At 56.3% G+C, this 16744-nt stretch overlaps 2 protein-coding genes across 5 annotated transcripts in view; one reads left to right on the top strand and one right to left on the bottom strand.

The window, feature by feature from the left end:
- The first annotated feature begins 333 nt into the window (after nucleotides 1-333).
- On the top strand, nucleotides 334-14129 carry OLFML2B (olfactomedin like 2B). 3 transcript variants are annotated; one of them, XM_066556206.1, is made up of 8 exons: nucleotides 334-477; nucleotides 1602-1865; nucleotides 5195-5302; nucleotides 8244-8414; nucleotides 10052-10289; nucleotides 11183-11665; nucleotides 12126-12302; nucleotides 12588-14129. In XM_066556206.1, exons 1-8 carry the CDS (start codon nucleotides 334-336, stop codon nucleotides 13187-13189), a joined length of 2187 nt encoding a protein of 728 aa, XP_066412303.1. In that variant the 3' UTR covers nucleotides 13190-14129. The 3 variants fall into 3 exon arrangements, with proteins under 3 accessions (XP_066412303.1, XP_066412304.1, XP_066412305.1); XM_066556207.1 differs by having other exon boundaries at nucleotides 10052-10280; XM_066556208.1 differs by lacking the exons at nucleotides 334-477; nucleotides 1602-1865 and having other exon boundaries at nucleotides 4905-5302.
- The window catches only part of ATF6 (activating transcription factor 6), a 76623-nt gene continuing 73113 nt past the window's right edge, over nucleotides 13235-16744 (bottom strand). For both annotated transcript variants that reach the window (XM_066556210.1, XM_066556209.1), the window contains exon 16: nucleotides 13235-16657. In XM_066556210.1, coding sequence (XP_066412307.1) covers nucleotides 16449-16657 — 209 coding nt within the window. In that variant the 3' untranslated portion in view covers nucleotides 13235-16448. The remainder of the gene's footprint in view (nucleotides 16658-16744) is intronic.

Below are 16744 nucleotides of genomic sequence, written 5' to 3' on the forward strand. Positions count from 1 at the left end.
GCTCCCCGCAGCCTGCTCCGGGCGGGCGATGCCCGAGTGCCCCCGCGGAGCCCGAGCAGAGGCTGGGGCTGCGGGGAGCCCCCGCCGCAGGTGGGAAGCGCCGCCAGGGGCTCAGGCGCGCCCGGGGCTCGTCCCGCCGCCGAAGGGGAAAGGACCGGGAGAGGAACGGAGGGAGGAGCGGAGGGTGGGAGGTCGGACCGGGAAGGAGGGAAGGAGGAGGAGCGGGGCGGGAGTCCGGGCCGGCCCCGCCCGCCCCGCCGCTCCGCACCTGAGCGAGCAGCGGCGGCTCCGCGCCGGCCCCGGCCCCGGCCCCGGCCCCTCCGACGCCCGCCCATGGCTCGGCCGCTGCCGCTGCTGCTCTGCCTGGCCGCGCTGGGCGCCGGCTGCCGGGCAGGGACCCAGCCCGCCGGCACGGCCGGGCCCTCCGCCGAGCCGCTGCAGGACGAGGCGGACAACCAGGAGAACATCCTCTCGCAGGTACCGCGGGGACTGCGGCACCGCGGCGCGGGGCTGGGCACGGCCGGGCGGGGCTGTGCGCGCCCTGCGGGGCGCTGGCTGGTGCTGCGTGCTGTGGGTGCTCGGCAGAGCTGGGTGCTCCTGAGTGTGGACTTCTCGGCAGTGCTGGGTAATACTGTGCACACTCTGAGTGATGCTGGGTGTGCGCTGTCGGTGGAGCTGAGTGATGCTGCGCACATCCTGGGTGATGCTGGGTGTACATTCTCGGTGGAGCTCAGTGATGCTGTGCACTGGAGGAAGTTCATCACGGAGGGCACAGTGAAATCACTGAAGCCCATCAGGGAGCACTTCACAGACTCCATCCTATCATTTCTCCGGGGGGACTCAGAAAAAGGGAAACTCATTGAGAGAAGAATTGGTGGGGCCTCTTTGTGCGCCGAGGGGAGGGATCCGGGCTCTTTCCCTGCCAGTGGGATGCGGTGGAGGTTTCTGTTAGATTTGGCTGATCAGGCAGTGTGTTATTATCTGCCCTCGGAAATGGCTAACGCAGAGACTATTGCAAATGTACCGCCAAAGTTATTTTTGTGCTTGGGCTTCCAGAAGCGCTGTCTGCAAATCTCCGTAAAGGAAATTCCTGGCATTGTATAGGGCTAATCAGAAGTACTGCTTCACCACCAGGTTACGCTGCTTATAGGGTGGCTTTCAGTCATTCTTCCAATGTACCCTTGCCGTGTTGGCCTGTGTAAAACAGTCTTGCTCTAGGTAGCAGGTGGCTTATTGGGTCTTTTGCACACAGAGCATTAAAAGAAAGCAGAAAAATTAAAAACTCTTGTATTTCAAATTTTTTTCAAAGTGGCATTCTGCACACAGTGCAATAAAAAATAAAAAAAAAAAACTCCCAAAAAAACAAACAAACAAACAAAAAACAACTGAAAGAAGCCAGTTTTTATTCCCCTTGTCGGTAGCGATTAGCTCTGTGCTCTCTAGAAAGCTCCTTGGCTTGGCAGATTCTGGAAGAGCTGGCCAGTTTCCTTGAGATTCAGGGTATCCAGAGTGTCCTTGTTTGGACCTTGAGCTCTAGGCCGTGCTTGTCCCTGGGTGTGCAGAGGACAGGAAGTTTCTCACTGCTGGTGACCTGTGCTCAGCTGCTAGGTGACTACGACAAGGTGAAGGCGGTGTCTGAAGGCTCCGACTGCCGCTGCAAATGCCTGGTCAGACCCCTGGGCCGTGGCGCCTGCCAAAGGATTAACGAGGGCGCCTTCAGAGCCGAGGATTTTTACACGGTGGAAACCATCACGTCAGGACCCAGCTGCAAGTGTGCGTGCGTGGCCCCCCCCTCAGCTCTCAACCCTTGCGAGGGCGACTTCAGGCTGAAGAAGCTGCGGGAGGCAGAAAGCAGCGACCTGAAGGTAGGAGAGCAGCTTCAGCTCCTGACTCTTTGGGGACAAGGTCATCTTATGAAGACTTTTTTTTTGCTGAGCTTTTTCTGAAAAAAACCTCTATTTCCTAACATTTTTCTTAAACCTTCTCCTAGTTATATTTATATCTGCATGCTTGATATAGAAAGCAAGCTCAGCTTAAGGGATTGAGTCGAGCAGCTGCAGTGGATGATTCACTTGATTCATCCTGTGCTGCCTGGGGTCCACTGTGGCTTTCTGTGCTGAGAGCCCAGTAGGGACTGGGCTGCTCCCTGCCCTCTGTCCAGCTCCAAATGTCCCTGGAGGACAGCTCTGCTCTCCTCAGCAGCTGCCAGATCTTTTTTCTGTTGCAGACAGGGACTCCCAGGGACCCACGCAAAAAAGCTCATTTGGCTTCCATGGGCCGAAAGCTGCTGATGCGTCATCGTGAGGGTGTGATGCACAGCTGGGTGATGGCAGGATGGATTTGTTGTTTTAAATGCTGACACTTCTCTACTATTTAGTATTTTATCTCTCTAGTAATATATACTTCTTTTCCAAAAGTGACAGTGTTTGTTTTAAGTACTCCTGTAGTACTTTTACTGGATTCTTCCTTTTGCTGTTGTAGCAGCTGGCAGCAGACCCTGCTGGTTTTCCAGTTTGCTTCCTGTGCCACTGGCTTGGTCCAGTCCCGATGAGTCCCTGGAGTGGCAGGTTGAGTGCTGGTGGCACTGGTGCCCCTAAATCCCTCTCGGGTGGGAAGGGGGGTGGTGTGCAAGGTGCCGTGGGGCAGCTGCTATTGAGGCCACCACGATGGGCTTGTTCTAATTAATTTGGAGCTTGAGGATGTGTTTCATCTTGCCCAACTGCAGACAGTTAGCAGCTTCTTGTCCAAGCTCCCCTGCAGCTAGGGAAGATAAACAGGCACAGGCAAACAATCCATCATTCCAGGGAAGGATGACTCCCAGTCTGGAGTTGTTTGATGGTCCCTCTCTGGGGAAAAGCCAGGAGGTCCCACATGGCCTTAGATGGGAGTCTGAGCTCTCTGCGGTTAGGGGAGGGGACACCCCCGAGGCGACAGAGCCACCCCTGTGGTCCCTTGCGGGGAAGCAGGCAGAGCTCCAGCTCCCTCCTCATCCTCCTCCAGGAGGAGCAGAACTCCTGGCTCTCCCTTGGCTCCGGCAGCTCTTCCCACCGGGTGCTGCTCGCAGCCAGCTGTGGTGTGAAAGGCTGTCTGTCTGTCTGTCTGTCTGTCCTCTAGGAACTGGCCCCGGCTCCCCTGCTCCTTTCACAAGGGCTGGCGGCCAGCAGCTGCACAAAGTTTATCCAAACACACACACATGGGGGTGTTCTGTGCTGCCAGCGTCCAGCCCAGGAGCTGGGCAACAGGATTGCCTTCCCTCCAAGCACAGAGCCCCTCCTGGGGTTGGGATCACTGGGAACAGCCCCTTCTTGTAGGACAGGCTGGGAAGAAGGAGAGGACACAGCTCCAGTTGTTAATCTACTCATGAGGAGCAGCTCCCACAACTCATCAGTGAGTGAACCCCACAGCTCTAGCAGCCCCAAAGGGTTTTACTCTCTTTGCTGGTCCAACAAGCGTTGCTCTTTCCCGGCCCAGCAGCAGGAAGGGCACAGGGTCATTTGTATGTTTTGTTTTACCAGACTTTCTTATGATCTGACACAAGAGCCTTGGGTACTCCATGTGTGGGAGAGCTGTGGGAAGGTCCCTCCCTTGGGTGGGCTGGAGGATGAGTCCCTGAGGGAATGATGAGAAAGAGAGAGAAATCCAGGCAGCAGGAACACAGCCCAGGGCAACCAAACTCAGTTGAATGCCTGCACTGGGCTTTCCAGCTGAAGGTTTCAGTCCCATCTGTGCCTTTAGTAAGGTCCAATGAGAATTCATGGACCATCAGACCAGTGGGAGCCAAAGTCCACAGTGGGTGAAGGGAGGGAAGCAGAGAGTTGATAGGAACATCAGTGTGGTCTTTGGGGGAAGGTCAGCGTTGGCAGGGAGGAGCTTTATCTCAGATCTATGTCTGTGAAATGGCAGCATGCTGCCTGCAGGCACAGCGTGAGTTTTGGGGGTCTTGGTGCAGAGTCAGTGCAAGGAGGCTGTGCTCAGGATCATTTGCAAGGAGGTTAATGCAGTCTGCAACCTTTGTGCATTGATGGAAATTCTCCAGCCTGGAGGGAAAGTGGTTGTCTCCAGTGGCTGTCTGGCAGGCAGTGTGCATTGTATCGGTCGTCTCCATCCAGCTCTCAGTGGAAAGTGGATGCACAGCCATAAAACAGCTCTTGTCTTTTAATGCTGTCATTTTATCTGGCCCAAAAAATCTTTCCTTTGCTGTCAGCTCCACAGGGAGGTTGCAGAGGCTGGGGTGGAAACTCCAAGTGCTGCCAGCAGTGCTGCCTGTGATTCTCCCATGTTTATGAAGCTCTGCTGACCAGTTTGTAGCTGCTGGGAGAAAATGTCACTGCCCTGTAGTTAATTCCTATGCACTGAAAATCCTGCTCAGCCATTGGGGTTGTAGAATCCACAGCACCACGCTGGACATGTGGGGACACATGGGGACATGTGGGACCAGGAGGAGGTGGCCCAGGAACCCTTCCCACCAGCCATGCTGTGCTCAGCACTGTCCTCTGTGGCGCAGCACCAGAAACTGGACAAAATGCAGAACACGGGCTCTGCTGTCCAGATCCCCAGGGGTGACCAAGGGCTGATGCTGGGCAGGACACAGGCACAGGGGTGACTTAAATAAAGGGTGTCTGTGAAATGGGTGACTGCAAGAGAGAGCAGCATCCCTGTGATAAAATTTTTCTTCAGAATGGCAACTGTTGCCAGGCTGGCACTGAATTTCTATTTCTTCACTCTTGCAATTTGAGAGTATTTTAAAACTTTTTAACAAGTTTCTTCTTGTTCCAGGAAAAAGAGCACAGGATGGCATGAACTCAAGAGTCTGATCTCAAACTGAGCTGCCTTTTCCTTGTTGCCTCTTTTGCTGGCAGTCACATCACTGGTGGACTACTTAAGCCTTTGGGCTTGTGGGAGAGCCTGCCTAGAACTGGCAAAGAGAGCAGCAATTTACCTTGCTCTGCTACTAATCCCCAGCACCCAAAATGTGCTCCTGAAGCCCTGAGGCTCTGTGGAGGTGGCGAGTGTCACTCTGCATGCCATGTTCTGACCCGGGCAGCAGTGCAGCAGGGCTGTGTAAGGGAAACCTTGCCTTTTAATCCAAATTCTTGCACTCAGGTGGAGTGCACTTGACTTTTTGGCTGAAAAAGCTACACGGGGTATGTTACAGCAAATGCTGCTGCCTGACTGTTCTCCCCTTGCCTTGCAGCTCTCCTCCATCGTTGAGATGCTGGAAAGTGCTTTTTATGGCTTAGACCTTCTGAAGCTGCACTCAGTCACGACCAAGCTGGTGGGTCGGGTGGAGAAGCTCGAGGAGGTGAGTCCTGCTCTCCTTCAATGGCCTTGCACTCAGTGGGACTGACCTCCAGCCAAGTTCCTGCTACCTTTGGTGCATTCAGAGCCACGCTGCCTGGGAAGAAATGCTAATTAACTATTTGGCTGAAACTAAACCAGACCAGACTTGGATGTCTGAACCAGACCTGATCACAGGCAGTGCTCAGTGCATCCCCACCCCACCAGCCTTGCCTGACCCTCTCCAGCTCCCACAGTCCCTCAGGGTTTAGACTGGGAGCGGGATCCCAGCTGTGGCCTCAGCAGGAGCAGCATCTCCTTTGGGTCGGAAGGCCTTGCTGTTAACTTTTTCCTCTTCTCAGATTTACTTGCATGCTGGTGTGATGGTTGCCTTCAACCAGGAGCTTTTGTGCTGTTTGATGTGGGGGTGAGAGGTTCAAGGCTGGTGCTGGGGTACACTCAGCAGGACTGTGGGGAGCCAAGGAGCTCACATTCCTGAAGGACCAAGTTACGTCTTGGCCTGTGTTAAAACAGAGCAGAACCCTCAACCTTCCATTTAATTTTAGAGCAGACTTCCAGTGAAATAATTTTCACTTCCATACAGTTTAATATTTCTTTGGCTAGCACAGCGTAGGGTTTGCAGTTTAAGCTGTGCTCGGCTGTGTAGGAACAGGTTGCCAGATTAAATAGTGGAGTTTTCTCCCGTGGTCCGTATCTGGGACGGTAATTCCACATTCTTGTCGGAGTGGAGCAGTCCTGTTTGTCTCCAGCCAGGAGCTGAGAGGCAATGATTTATAAAGCCAAAATTCCACTTGCAAAGTGTTTCGGGAAGGCACGGCGTGCTCCGTCCTGGGGTCAGGAAGGAGACTGCTGAGGGGGGCACACTTGCCTGGGGGGCTTTGAGTTTCCAAGCATGGAAATTGACCCAAAAGGGGTTTTGAGGTCTGAAAATAACAAAGCACCAATATTCCCCTTTGCAATCCCACCCTCTTCCTGTGGTTTAGTGCGTTCTTCAGTCATTACTTGGGTTTGCCAAGGGATTGTTTCAGGTGGTGTTATCACTGAACTCTGCTCCAGTATCAAAGTGGCCCTGCCTACCAGCTGGTTTCTGCAGGGGGTTCAGAGCCAGCAGTGCTGGTGGCACACTGGGCACGTGGGGTGACCTCTGCAGCCTGGTCACTCCGCTCACAGCCTGTCACAGGGAGGCAGATGGGCAGAAAGCTCCGTAGAGCTGAAGGAGTTTGGCCTGGGATGGAGTTGTAGAGGTGTAGGAGCAGGGAATTCACAGGGGTCTCAAATTTCCCAGAAGTGAGGCTGCAGGATCATGTAAAAGCAGCTGAAGCTGCCTGCAGGCACTTGGACAGGATGGAGAAAGGCAGGAGAGGCCTTGGTTAGAAGGAGATTGCCCAGTGCTTGGGGCAGAGCTGAGCTGATGCAGACAGCAGGTGTGAAATGCCTCCTGCTGCTGGCTTAGCACGGGAATTCCTTTTGGGAGGATGTGGAGGAGGATCACACCCTGCACTGGCCTGGGCTCTGACAGCAGGGACAGCTGAGATGCTGAACTGGAGCCTGGCATGGCTTCAGAGCATCGCCCTCCCAGGCGGGTGTGCTTTTGGCAGCTGCTGTCCTGCACAGCAGCTGAGCAGCCTCAGCAGCATCACAGGCCAGGCTTTGGTGCTGCCTCTCTGCGCAGGGGGAGGCAGATTTCAACCTTGAGCAGGTCACAAGCCAAACATGACACAGGAGAAGCGATAAGGGCACAAGGCCTTGGAATCAGTCATCCTCTCCAAAGCAGGAGGGTGTCGAGAGCTGCTCCTGCACTGCTCCTGGGAGAGCATCATGAGATGCCCTGCTCCTCTGCTTACTGCAGCAAAATGCTTGCTGGAGAGTCCCTGTGTCATTGGACTCAGCCTAAAATATCCTGGTAAATCGGTGACTCATGATTCTTGGGTAAAGACTGGGAATTCAGATACCCGTGGAAGGGGCTGGGGGTTAACCCTCTGGTTTTGCAGAGCTTGGAAGGTTTCATGAGTTCTGTGCAGTACAACAAGGTATTTTAGACCAATGGGGTTGGTAGAGGGAAGGAACTTCCAATTCTTGGTCCATGGAGTGCCTTCTCTAGTGAGGCAGCTCCTCTGCTTTGTTTTCAGCTCACAGCTGTCGCATCAGCTGGCAATTTTGAGGTCACAGATGGAGGTCACGGTGGGTTTAGGAGAAATTAATGATAGAACAGATTGAAAATGAAGGATCAGGGTAACCACCCCCAGTGTCTGTGCTAAAGTGCTTTGACTGATGTGCCACCTATCCAAAGCAGTTGCTGTTTGAGGTGTAGAAGCCCAAGGAGCGATGAGCAGAGACTGCAACAATCCCTTGGGTACGGGGTGTGTCTGTGGCTGGGGGACTGAGAAGAGTGAAGGGCTTTGCCTGCTGGGTGAGTTGCAACCAGCCCCAGCTCTGTCCCTGTCACAGGACAGCTCTCTGAGGGTCACTGGCTCTTGTCCTGTTCCTAGATTCTCAGATTCTATGGGAGCAGAGGGTATTGGGGAGCAGCAGTCCCTGAGTGCAGGCACTGTGTGGCCAGGCCAGGAAAGTGGGATTAATAAATGCAAGATGAACTTGCTGCCACAGGTAAAGGGCACCAGGCTGACTTAAGGTGTTTCAGCTTGTCTTTTCCTCTTCCTTTTGTGAGCTGGTGAATGTGGCTGAGGGTGGGGGTTGAAGAGCCTCAAGGCCACTCTCCCACTCCATGGGAACCTGCAGCAAAGAGTGGATCTGGGATATGTACACCAGGGAGGGGGTTCCTGGATCCCACTGGGGTCATGGGCATCTTCTTAGCAGCTGAAGTGCCTAGCCTCATGGAGAATCCCCAGCTCTGAGCCCAGGATGGCAGCACAGAGCTGCAGAGCTGTGGTTTGGGGGCCACAGAACACCCCTTGTCATTCAAGTGTCCTCTCCTGCTTTCCTAGGGCATGTCCAGGAACTTGACGCAGGAAGGCCAGCGGGCAGGAGCCAGCGGGGAAGAGGGTCTGCAGGATCCCCCTGGCAGGGAAAACTGCTCCAGGCTCCTCACCAACAGCCTGGCCGACATTGAGAGCTCTCTGCAGCGGGACGCGGAGGCTGCCTACGCTCACTCGGAGGTACAGCTCGGTGTCACTGCTGCTGCCCGCGTAGCCCTGGGGGGCTGCTGCCCCGGGGCGATTTTCTCCTCACTGGAGTGACCCCGTTCATGTGCCTCTGACTCCAAGCCGTGTGCCTCGGCACAGCCCAGCTGCTGCTGGGATGGGATGTAGGTGGAAGCATGGGGAGCTTGCTCCCTCGGCCTCCCCCCTTCCCACGGGGTTGTTGGTTTTCGAGGTCAGCGGTGGCTGAGCTGCTTGGAAAACGTGATGTCATTGTGGGGCCGGCTGGGAAGCGCTGGGAAACAGAGCCTTTGATTAGCAGGGCTTGGGGCTCGGTGGAGGGACAGCCTGTCGCCTGCCTCCCCTCCCTCCCAGCCAGGCAATTACCCCTCCACCACCAGCCCCTGTGCCTGGCAGGCTCTGGGCAGGGGCTTGGGCATCCTCTGGTTCTGGCACCCAGCACCAGACTGTGGGGTCCCCATAAGTCTGCCCAGCATGGGGACATCCTTTGCCTGGGTCAGCAGTTTCGGTGCAGCCCCAGAGAGATATGAGCGGGGTGTTTGGGGAAAAGGTCTGACCAGGGTGTTCTGAAGTTCTTGCTGCTTCAGTGGGACTATCTAGGATGGCCCATACTCCTCTGATCCCTGCTGGGCAGCTCCTGGAGTGTCCTGCCCTCACCCCAGTGTCCCTCTGCAGGACAATAGGAGGTGTCTGGCAGGGAGGAACAGTTAGTGCATAATTTCCAGCTCAAGCAGGGGTGCTCAGCTCCTGAGGATGGCAAGAGCCTGTGCTTGCCCTCCATCCCTGCTCTGCAGATCCTGTGTGGGGATGGGCTCCCCAAGCCCCTGGGGACAGTGCTGGCTCCCACACGTGCACTGTGTGTCAGCAGGGAGGGAAATGGCACCAACTGTGCTGTGCCAGCACTCCCTGCCCCAAGGAGAGCCGTGCCCAGGCAGGGGTGTCCGGCTGTGCTCCCAGCCCCACTCCCCTGCTCCCCACACCATGAGCTGAGCAGCTGCTGCCTGCTGGAGAGGAGCCAGCCCCAGCCAGGCAGGGGAGCAGAGCATGGGGCTTTTATTACCCTGAGTGACCTCATTTCCCAATATTCCCCTTTTCTCACTGCTAATTGCAGCAGGGCCCATCTTGTCAGCCAAATGGGCACTGCTTCAACCCTCAGGCTGGCTTTTCGATTTTCTTTAATGAGATGAAATTCTTCAGACCTGAGCTGTGGCAGCTGGTCCCTGCCCTGGGGGGATTCCTGGTCCCTGCCTCGGGAGGTTCCTGCTCCTGCTGGGAAGGTGCCTTCAGCCTCTGTGCCCTGTGAAAGCTCAGTGTACATTGCACACTCTGCAGATCAGCTGCTGGAACCAGCCCCTGGCATTCCAGGGAGTGACCCTACTTCTCCTGCCTGTCCTGCACCCCACAGGGTGTCTTATGGAGCCCTGAGTCCCAGAACTGCAGGGTGGCACCAAGGATATGCAGGAGCAGTGCTGGTCTGAAGGGCTTCCTATGGCAAAATGGACTGAGGGAGGCCCTGAGGAAGGAGGGAGCTCAAATCCTTCTGCCCAGAATGGGGCTGTGCAGCCTGACCTGCCCTTTCACCAAAACATGGCATTTCCAGCCTATCTGCTAACAACCTCCTGTGTCTCTTCCAGGGAAAATATGAAGAAAGATTCCTGAAGGATGAAACCATCTCCCAGCAGATCAACTCTGTGGAATCCCTCCCGGAGCTGCACCTCTCTCTGGAGGAGAAGAAGCCTGAGCAGCTCTTGCAGAGGAAGCTGCGGGTGAGGAGCCGGCCTCCTTCCAAGCCCACCATTGTCCGAGGGGTCACCTACTACAAAGCCCAGTCCACCGAGTCAGAGAATGACATCGAGGAGCAACGTGAGTTGGGTATGCAGCCATGGTGGGATGGTGGCTGCATCCTGCAGCAAAGCCAGTGCCTCATCCCCTGGGAATGTGGGGGCAAAGTGTGTGGGGAGCAGCAGGGGGATGTGAGACAGCTGGTACCTCACTGCTGTGCAGTCTTTGAGCTGTGCATGCGGGGCAGTGTAGCATTGTTATTCCATGGAAAATCTCTGATAGCCAAGGAAATAGCTCACTTCTTTGGTTCAAAACATCCAGCATCAACACCTTTCCAGAAGTAAATGGAGGTTTATTCAATATGCTTGCTTTTCAAACACGCCTGCCCGATGGCATCCCAGGAGGATTGTGCAGTGTTTGCTGTGGTGGAAGGCAGTTCAGGGCTCATGGCCCAAGCTAGGAGCAGGGGATGAACCCTCATGGACCGGTGGGGCGGGCAGCACGGGCAGGGCAGAAGGGCAGGTGCCCTCGCTGTGCAGACTGGCTCAGCAAGGACATCCAGCCCTGCCCTGCAGGGGTTTGTGAGCTCCTGGAGATGAGGAGGATCAAAGGGTGCCCGTGCTGGCTGGGGAATCCCAGTGATCCCTGTGCCCTGGCTGAGGCTCCTGCTTTGGATCCTGGGTTAGGTGAGTGGGATCTGGTTTGGAATGCAGCTGGGTCTCCATCCTGCCCATTCTCTGGGAGGTGGCAGGGCAGAATTGATTTCTGTCACCTCCCGCTCTGCTTGGCCCGAGGTGGTGGATGTCACTGTGATGGGGCTTCACTCACCTCCTGACATGGGCACTGTCAGCCTCCAGAGGGGACATGGAGAGGGAACACAGGTGGATTTAGTACCAGCCAGCCTGCAGCAGTGCCCAGGGAGCCAGTTGGAGGGGCCTGGCTCCCCTGGCTGCAGGGCTGACACCTGTGCCTCTGTTTGGCAGCGGACGAGCTCTTCAGCGGGGACAACACGGTGGATCTGCTGATAGAGGACCAGCTCCTGAGGCCCAGCAGCAGGGCAGGCGAGCCCATGAGAAAGCCCTCCCCAGTGGGGTGGCCGCCCACCCCTGGCATAGCTCCCACCACTCTGCCAGCTGCGGGCACTGCTGTGACATCCACGGTGCCGCTGTCCCCTGCCACGCCAGACGCCACCACCATGAGCTGGCTGATCCCTGCCCCAGAGTCCATGACTGCCCTGACAGGGCTGGCGGAGGAGGGGACCCCACAGCTCCCGGGCATGGCCAGCACAGTGATGGCCACAGCCACAGAGAACTTGCTCGTGGCCACCCCCACTGGAGGCTGGAGTGACATGGAGCCCAGCCCAGGAGCTTGGGTCGAGGCAAACACCCCTGCAACACTGGTCAGCCCAGCCATCCCTGCCACACCAAAGGAAGGCCTGGAGGAGGAGGACATCAGGAACATCATTGGTGAGTTTCTGCAGGTGCTGTGCCCATCCAGCTTTGTGAGGGGGGGCTGGCTTGTGCCAACAGCCCGTCCTAATAAGCACAGCACACCTGGATTCAGTCACAGATGGGAGGTGTCATGGACATGGCAGCTGGACAGCACTTCACTGGGGTGCCAGGTTTAATTATTAACTCTGGAACCTACTGTAGTTTCCTCCCCCCTTTAGGGGCTGGATTGGGCAGAACAAAAAGCGACGGGACCTCAGATAGTCAGCAGCCTCAGCTGGAGCAGGGACATGGCTGAGGCTGTGGGGAGATGTTTGTGGGGTCTGGCCAGTCCTGCTGGGCCTCACAAAGCTGCACCAGAGCCAAGGTGGCAGGGGGTTCCTGCTGGGTGAGCAAGGGGCTTGTGGGGGGGTGATGCCTTCAGGGAGAGCATGGCCACCCTGCCTCTGGCCTCACAAGCCTTTCCTTGCCCATGCAGGGCGCTGCAAGGACACGCTGTCCACCATCTCAGGGCCCACCACCCAGAACACCTACGGGCGCAATGAGGGAGCCTGGATGAAGGACCCCCTGGCCCAGGAGGAGCGGATCTATGTCACCAATTACTACTATGGAAACACACTGGTGGAGTTCAGGAACCTTGACAATTTCAAGCAAGGTGGGTTTGCACCATCTCTGATACCATGCTAGCCACCACTGAGCTGATCCAAGCAGCATCCCTGTTCCTGGGGATGCTGCATCGTGGAGGGATGATCTGCCTAGGGACCTTCCACTCTTGGGTGCTGACACCCGGTGTGCAGGGTACAGAGCATGGGACAGCTCAGGCTGTGGCTGGTGGCCAGGGAGGGAGTGTAGGCAGAGCTGTGGGCAGAGGTGCTGCTGGCATGGCCACTCACCCCACAGCAAAGGGAGGTCTCAGCAGCCAGGTGTGTCTGCCCTGCAGGTCGCTGGAGCAACTCCTACAAGCTCCCATACAGCTGGATTGGGACAGGGCACGTTGTCTACAACGGTTCCTTCTACTACAACCGGGCCTTCACACGCAACATCATCAAGTACGACCTGAAGCAGCGCTACGTGGCCGCCTGGGCCATGCTGCACGACGTGGCCTACGAGGAGTCCACCCCGTGGCGGTGGCGAGGCCACTCTGACGTGGACTTTGCCGTGGACGAGAACGGCCTGTGGGTCATCTACCCAGCCATCAGCTACGAGGGCTTCAACCAGGAGGTGATCGTGCTGAGCAAGCTGAACGCGGCCGACCTCAGCACCCAGAAGGAGACCACGTGGCGGACGGGGCTGCGCAAGAACTTCTATGGGAACTGCTTTGTCATCTGTGGGGTCCTGTATGCAGTCGACAGCTACAACAAGAGGAACGCCAACATCTCCTATGCCTTTGACACGCACACCAACACGCAGATCATCCCCAGGCTGCTCTTTGAGAACGAGTACGCCTACACCACGCAGATAGACTATAACCCCAAGGACCGCCTGCTCTATGCCTGGGACAATGGCCACCAAGTCACCTACCACGTCATCTTTGCCTACTGAGACCCCCCCACCACAGTGGGGCACTGCAAGCCAGGGGCCACCAGCACCTTTTATTATTATTTTTATTGTTATTATTGTTATTTTGTACAAATTGAAGAGTAAATGATGGGTTTTGTTTCAAGCTGGTTTTTTTATGGTGGATTGTAGATCAATCCCCAGGCCAGAAGCACTCCCTTTGTCTTTGCTGTATCCTTGCTTCTGATTTTCCTTCCCAGGGGAAGGAGGTCCTCCTTTGGAAGGGCAGGCCTGGCTCTCCTACCCAGGGAAGAGGAGGTGGCCCAGACACCGTCCTCCTGAGGATGTTTTTAGCTGGAGATGATCAGCAATACACCCTGAACCAGTGCAAAGCTGCATGCACCAGGTCCCAGCAGGATGCTGCTGCCTGCCAGTCCTGGTGGAGGACCTGCATGTCCCATGGGAATGTCCCATCTCTCAGGACCATCTTCCCAGCTGACGGCCAGCAGGCCCCTTGGAGATCCTGCTGTACAACGGGGCTGCGAGCACAGCTCCAGCAGCCCCTGGTGCTGGTACTTATGTCGAGGACTGTCCCCTCCAGCCGGGGCTCTGCTCTCTGCAGGCCGCTCTGGGGGGCTGGATGCACCCCGAGCCCTCACTCATGCCTGGAGGGAGCTGGCGGCAGGAGGGGGATGCTGTAAATATGTGTAGATGGCTTTTGTTTGTTCATCTTGTAACCCAAATAGTTCCCCTTGGCATTTGCTGGTGTGGTGAACGCTCTGCTCAGCTGGGCACTGGGCTGCCTGGGCAGGGGCTGGCATGGCCCTCACTGTGCCACTCAACCTCCTACATTCCCTCTCATGCCCATGCCAGTCCTGGACCAGGACTACCAGGATCCCCTCAGAGAGACACAGCCCTTGCCCTCCTGCCCATCAGCATCTTGTATTTACCTGCTGTCAGTAATAAAGGATCCAGTACCTTTGCAGCTGTTCGGGGCTTTCTTTGACTCTGGTTCACCCTCTGGGTGCATGACAATGCACAGGGGTGTTTTGGGTGGGTTTTGGTTGGTTTGGGGAGAGCCAGTTTACACACCAGATGGGGACAAACTCCAGAGGGCTTTAGGCTGCTTGGGACTGGTACTGGGGCAGGGTGCCATGCCACTTCCAGCCCTCATGGGCTCCTGTGGCAGGGTCTGGGTGAGCAGCTTGTGTAGGGTACCTGCTCTCCAGCAGCAGGAGGAGGAGAAGGTAGATGTGCCATGGGCACTGCCAACACAGTGCCAAGCAGAGCCACACTGCACAGCCCAAGAGATGGCAGACCAGGGCAGGCGTTCCAGTAGTTTGCCTAAGGAAAACGGTATTAACAAGTACAATAATGAAGTTATTAGTAATAAATAAAAGAAGGATTTTACTGCCTTCAGTACTAGGGACACAGAGGACAGAATTACATAGCATGAGACATGCTCTCCACCACCAGAGCCCAGGGCTGCTGACTGAGGACGTGGTGCTGCAGCAGTCCCCACCCCCACCAGCAGCCCTTCCCAAGGTTGTGCCAAGCTCAGCCACCACCCCAGTCCCCTCCCCAGCTCCCTGGCAGCAAATGCCCCCAGAGCAGCCAGCAGCCCCTACCCATGGCTGCGGGGGAGCCGTGTGCCTCTGGCTGGGGCACCGCTGGGGTTTTTATTTCTGACTATTGTGAGCTGGCCCACAGTCAGGTGGGGCCAGGCCAGGAAAATGAACTGGTGTGAGCAGCGCAGCCAAGCCCAGCTCCCTCCCAGCAGCGCGAACGCTGCGAGGATGGGGCCTGCGCTGCTGGGGACGTGGCAAAGGGCACAGCTTCCCCAAGGTGCTGCAAGGCACATACTTCACAGGGGTGTATTGCCCCTCATCCTCCTCCTACTGCCCCTGGAGCTGTCTTGCTGTGGGATCAACCTGTATTTCCTAACAGCCACACACATACATTATTAATAATAATAATAATAATTAATAATTCATAATCCCATGTGAGCCAGTTAGCGCTCAAACCATGAAGGAAAGGCAGCTGGCTGTCAAACTGAAGCTCATCATCCTCTTCGCAAACTGCACAAGGGAGAAAAAAATAATGTAACAACATGCTGAAGTCATTATGCAAGGCTGATGCTCTGCTGGCAGCTCATCCCAGCTGAGCTCCAGTGTGCTGGAACTCCTGGGCCCAGCTCTGGCCTGGGGCTCGGCTGACAGACTAGGAACAGTGAACAGAGCTCCACTCTGCAATGGCAGCAGTTGGCTGTGGCCAGTGTTTGGGGCCAATGGAAGCCTCCCCCGCTGCCCAGCGAGTGGCTGGCTGTGCTGGTGAGGCAGACAGGGCTGTGTGGTGCTGAGTGTGTGTGACACATGTGTGGCTTCAGGAGAAGGTGCTGTGGCTCCGTCCCATGGAACTGAAGCATCCCCAGCAAGGCTAGTGCTGCTCCAAGGGCAGTTGTTAGCAGTGAAAAGTATTAAATAGCACACACAAAAAACCCACGCAAACAAAAACCAGGAAAAAAAACCCCCAAAACTCCAAAAACCCAAACTTTACAAATGCATCTGCTGCATGAAATCACTTCCTTTGGGGCAAGCCTTCAGCCGTGCAGCCACGTGGGCTGGGGAAGGCAGCACCAGGATCCTGGAGAGCCAGGCCGGTGCAGGGTGGGCAGTGCCTCATCGGGCAGCCCAGCCCCAGGGCAGTGGGGTTGTTCTGCTTGTAGTGCTTTAGTGGTGAGTGAGGGGCCCCAGCACCCTCTTGAGGGGCTGGGCTGGGCTGCTCCACCACACTGCTGCATCCCAGGGCTTCCTGCTGAGGGAGGCTGCATAGGCAGGATTTGGGAGGGAACGATGAGGAGTGGGGCTGTCTGGTCAGGCCCAGCACCTGAAGCTGGGAGCTGGACTTCTCCTGCTGCCCAAGCACCCTGCAGGGAGAGCGGCCTCATCCCAAGTGTGGGTGTCTGCTCTCTTGTCTCTGGCTCATCAGCCGACCTCTGGCAGCCTAACAGGGACAGAAATGAAAACCAACCCACAATTCTGGACAGCGCATAAGTAGCAGGGATGGCCCATGTCCCCCACGTCGTGTGGGGCTCCCAGGACTGTCCCTGGCGAGGAGCCAGCTGAGCTGCGTTATCCCTGGGCAGGATGCGGCCATTGGGTGAGGTCAGGCACAGGAATGGGCTAAAGGGGGCTGTCCCTGCTGTGCCCACATGCCAGGAGCCCCAGGACCTGCCAGGGAAGGGGCTCAGGCTGGTGGCAGGACCTGCTGCATGCCGGTGCTCCCCTGTGCGCTGTCACAAGAGCTACTGCAGGGATTTGACAATGGCCCTCAGGGCATGGGGCGTCTCTGGGACGGAGGGGGAGGAGCTGTAGAAGGTGTCAGTGTGATTTCTGCGCTGCTCTCGGAGGTAGGGAGGGACAGATGAACTTTTGATGTGGAGGATCCTGGTGTCCATCACTTCGCAGTCAATCTGCATCATCACCTCGTAGTCCTGCCCATTGATCACATTCTCTGCAAAAGTAAGGTTAAAAAAAAAACAGGTCAGAGTTAGCCCTGCAAGCTAGGGATCCAACAGCACTAAAAGCAGAGCTTTCTGGA

Source organism: Molothrus aeneus, chromosome 9, assembly GCF_037042795.1.
Source record: "Molothrus aeneus isolate 106 chromosome 9, BPBGC_Maene_1.0, whole genome shotgun sequence".
NCBI classification, from domain to species: Eukaryota; Metazoa; Chordata; class Aves; order Passeriformes; family Icteridae; genus Molothrus; species Molothrus aeneus.

What these genes read in the sequence shown, in the direction of transcription:
- OLFML2B (XM_066556206.1), top strand. Translation starts at nt 334, where the DNA reads ATGGCTCGGCCGCTGCCGCTGCTGCTCTGCCTGGCCGCGCTGGGCGCC. An exon ending in AGGAGAACATCCTCTCGCAG is followed by an intron (nt 478 to 1,601) that starts GTACCGCGGGGA and finishes ACCTGTGCTCAG; the next exon opens with CTGCTAGGTGACTACGACAA. An exon ending in CCTTGACAATTTCAAGCAAG is followed by an intron (nt 12,303 to 12,587) that starts GTGGGTTTGCAC and finishes TCTGCCCTGCAG; the next exon opens with GTCGCTGGAGCAACTCCTAC.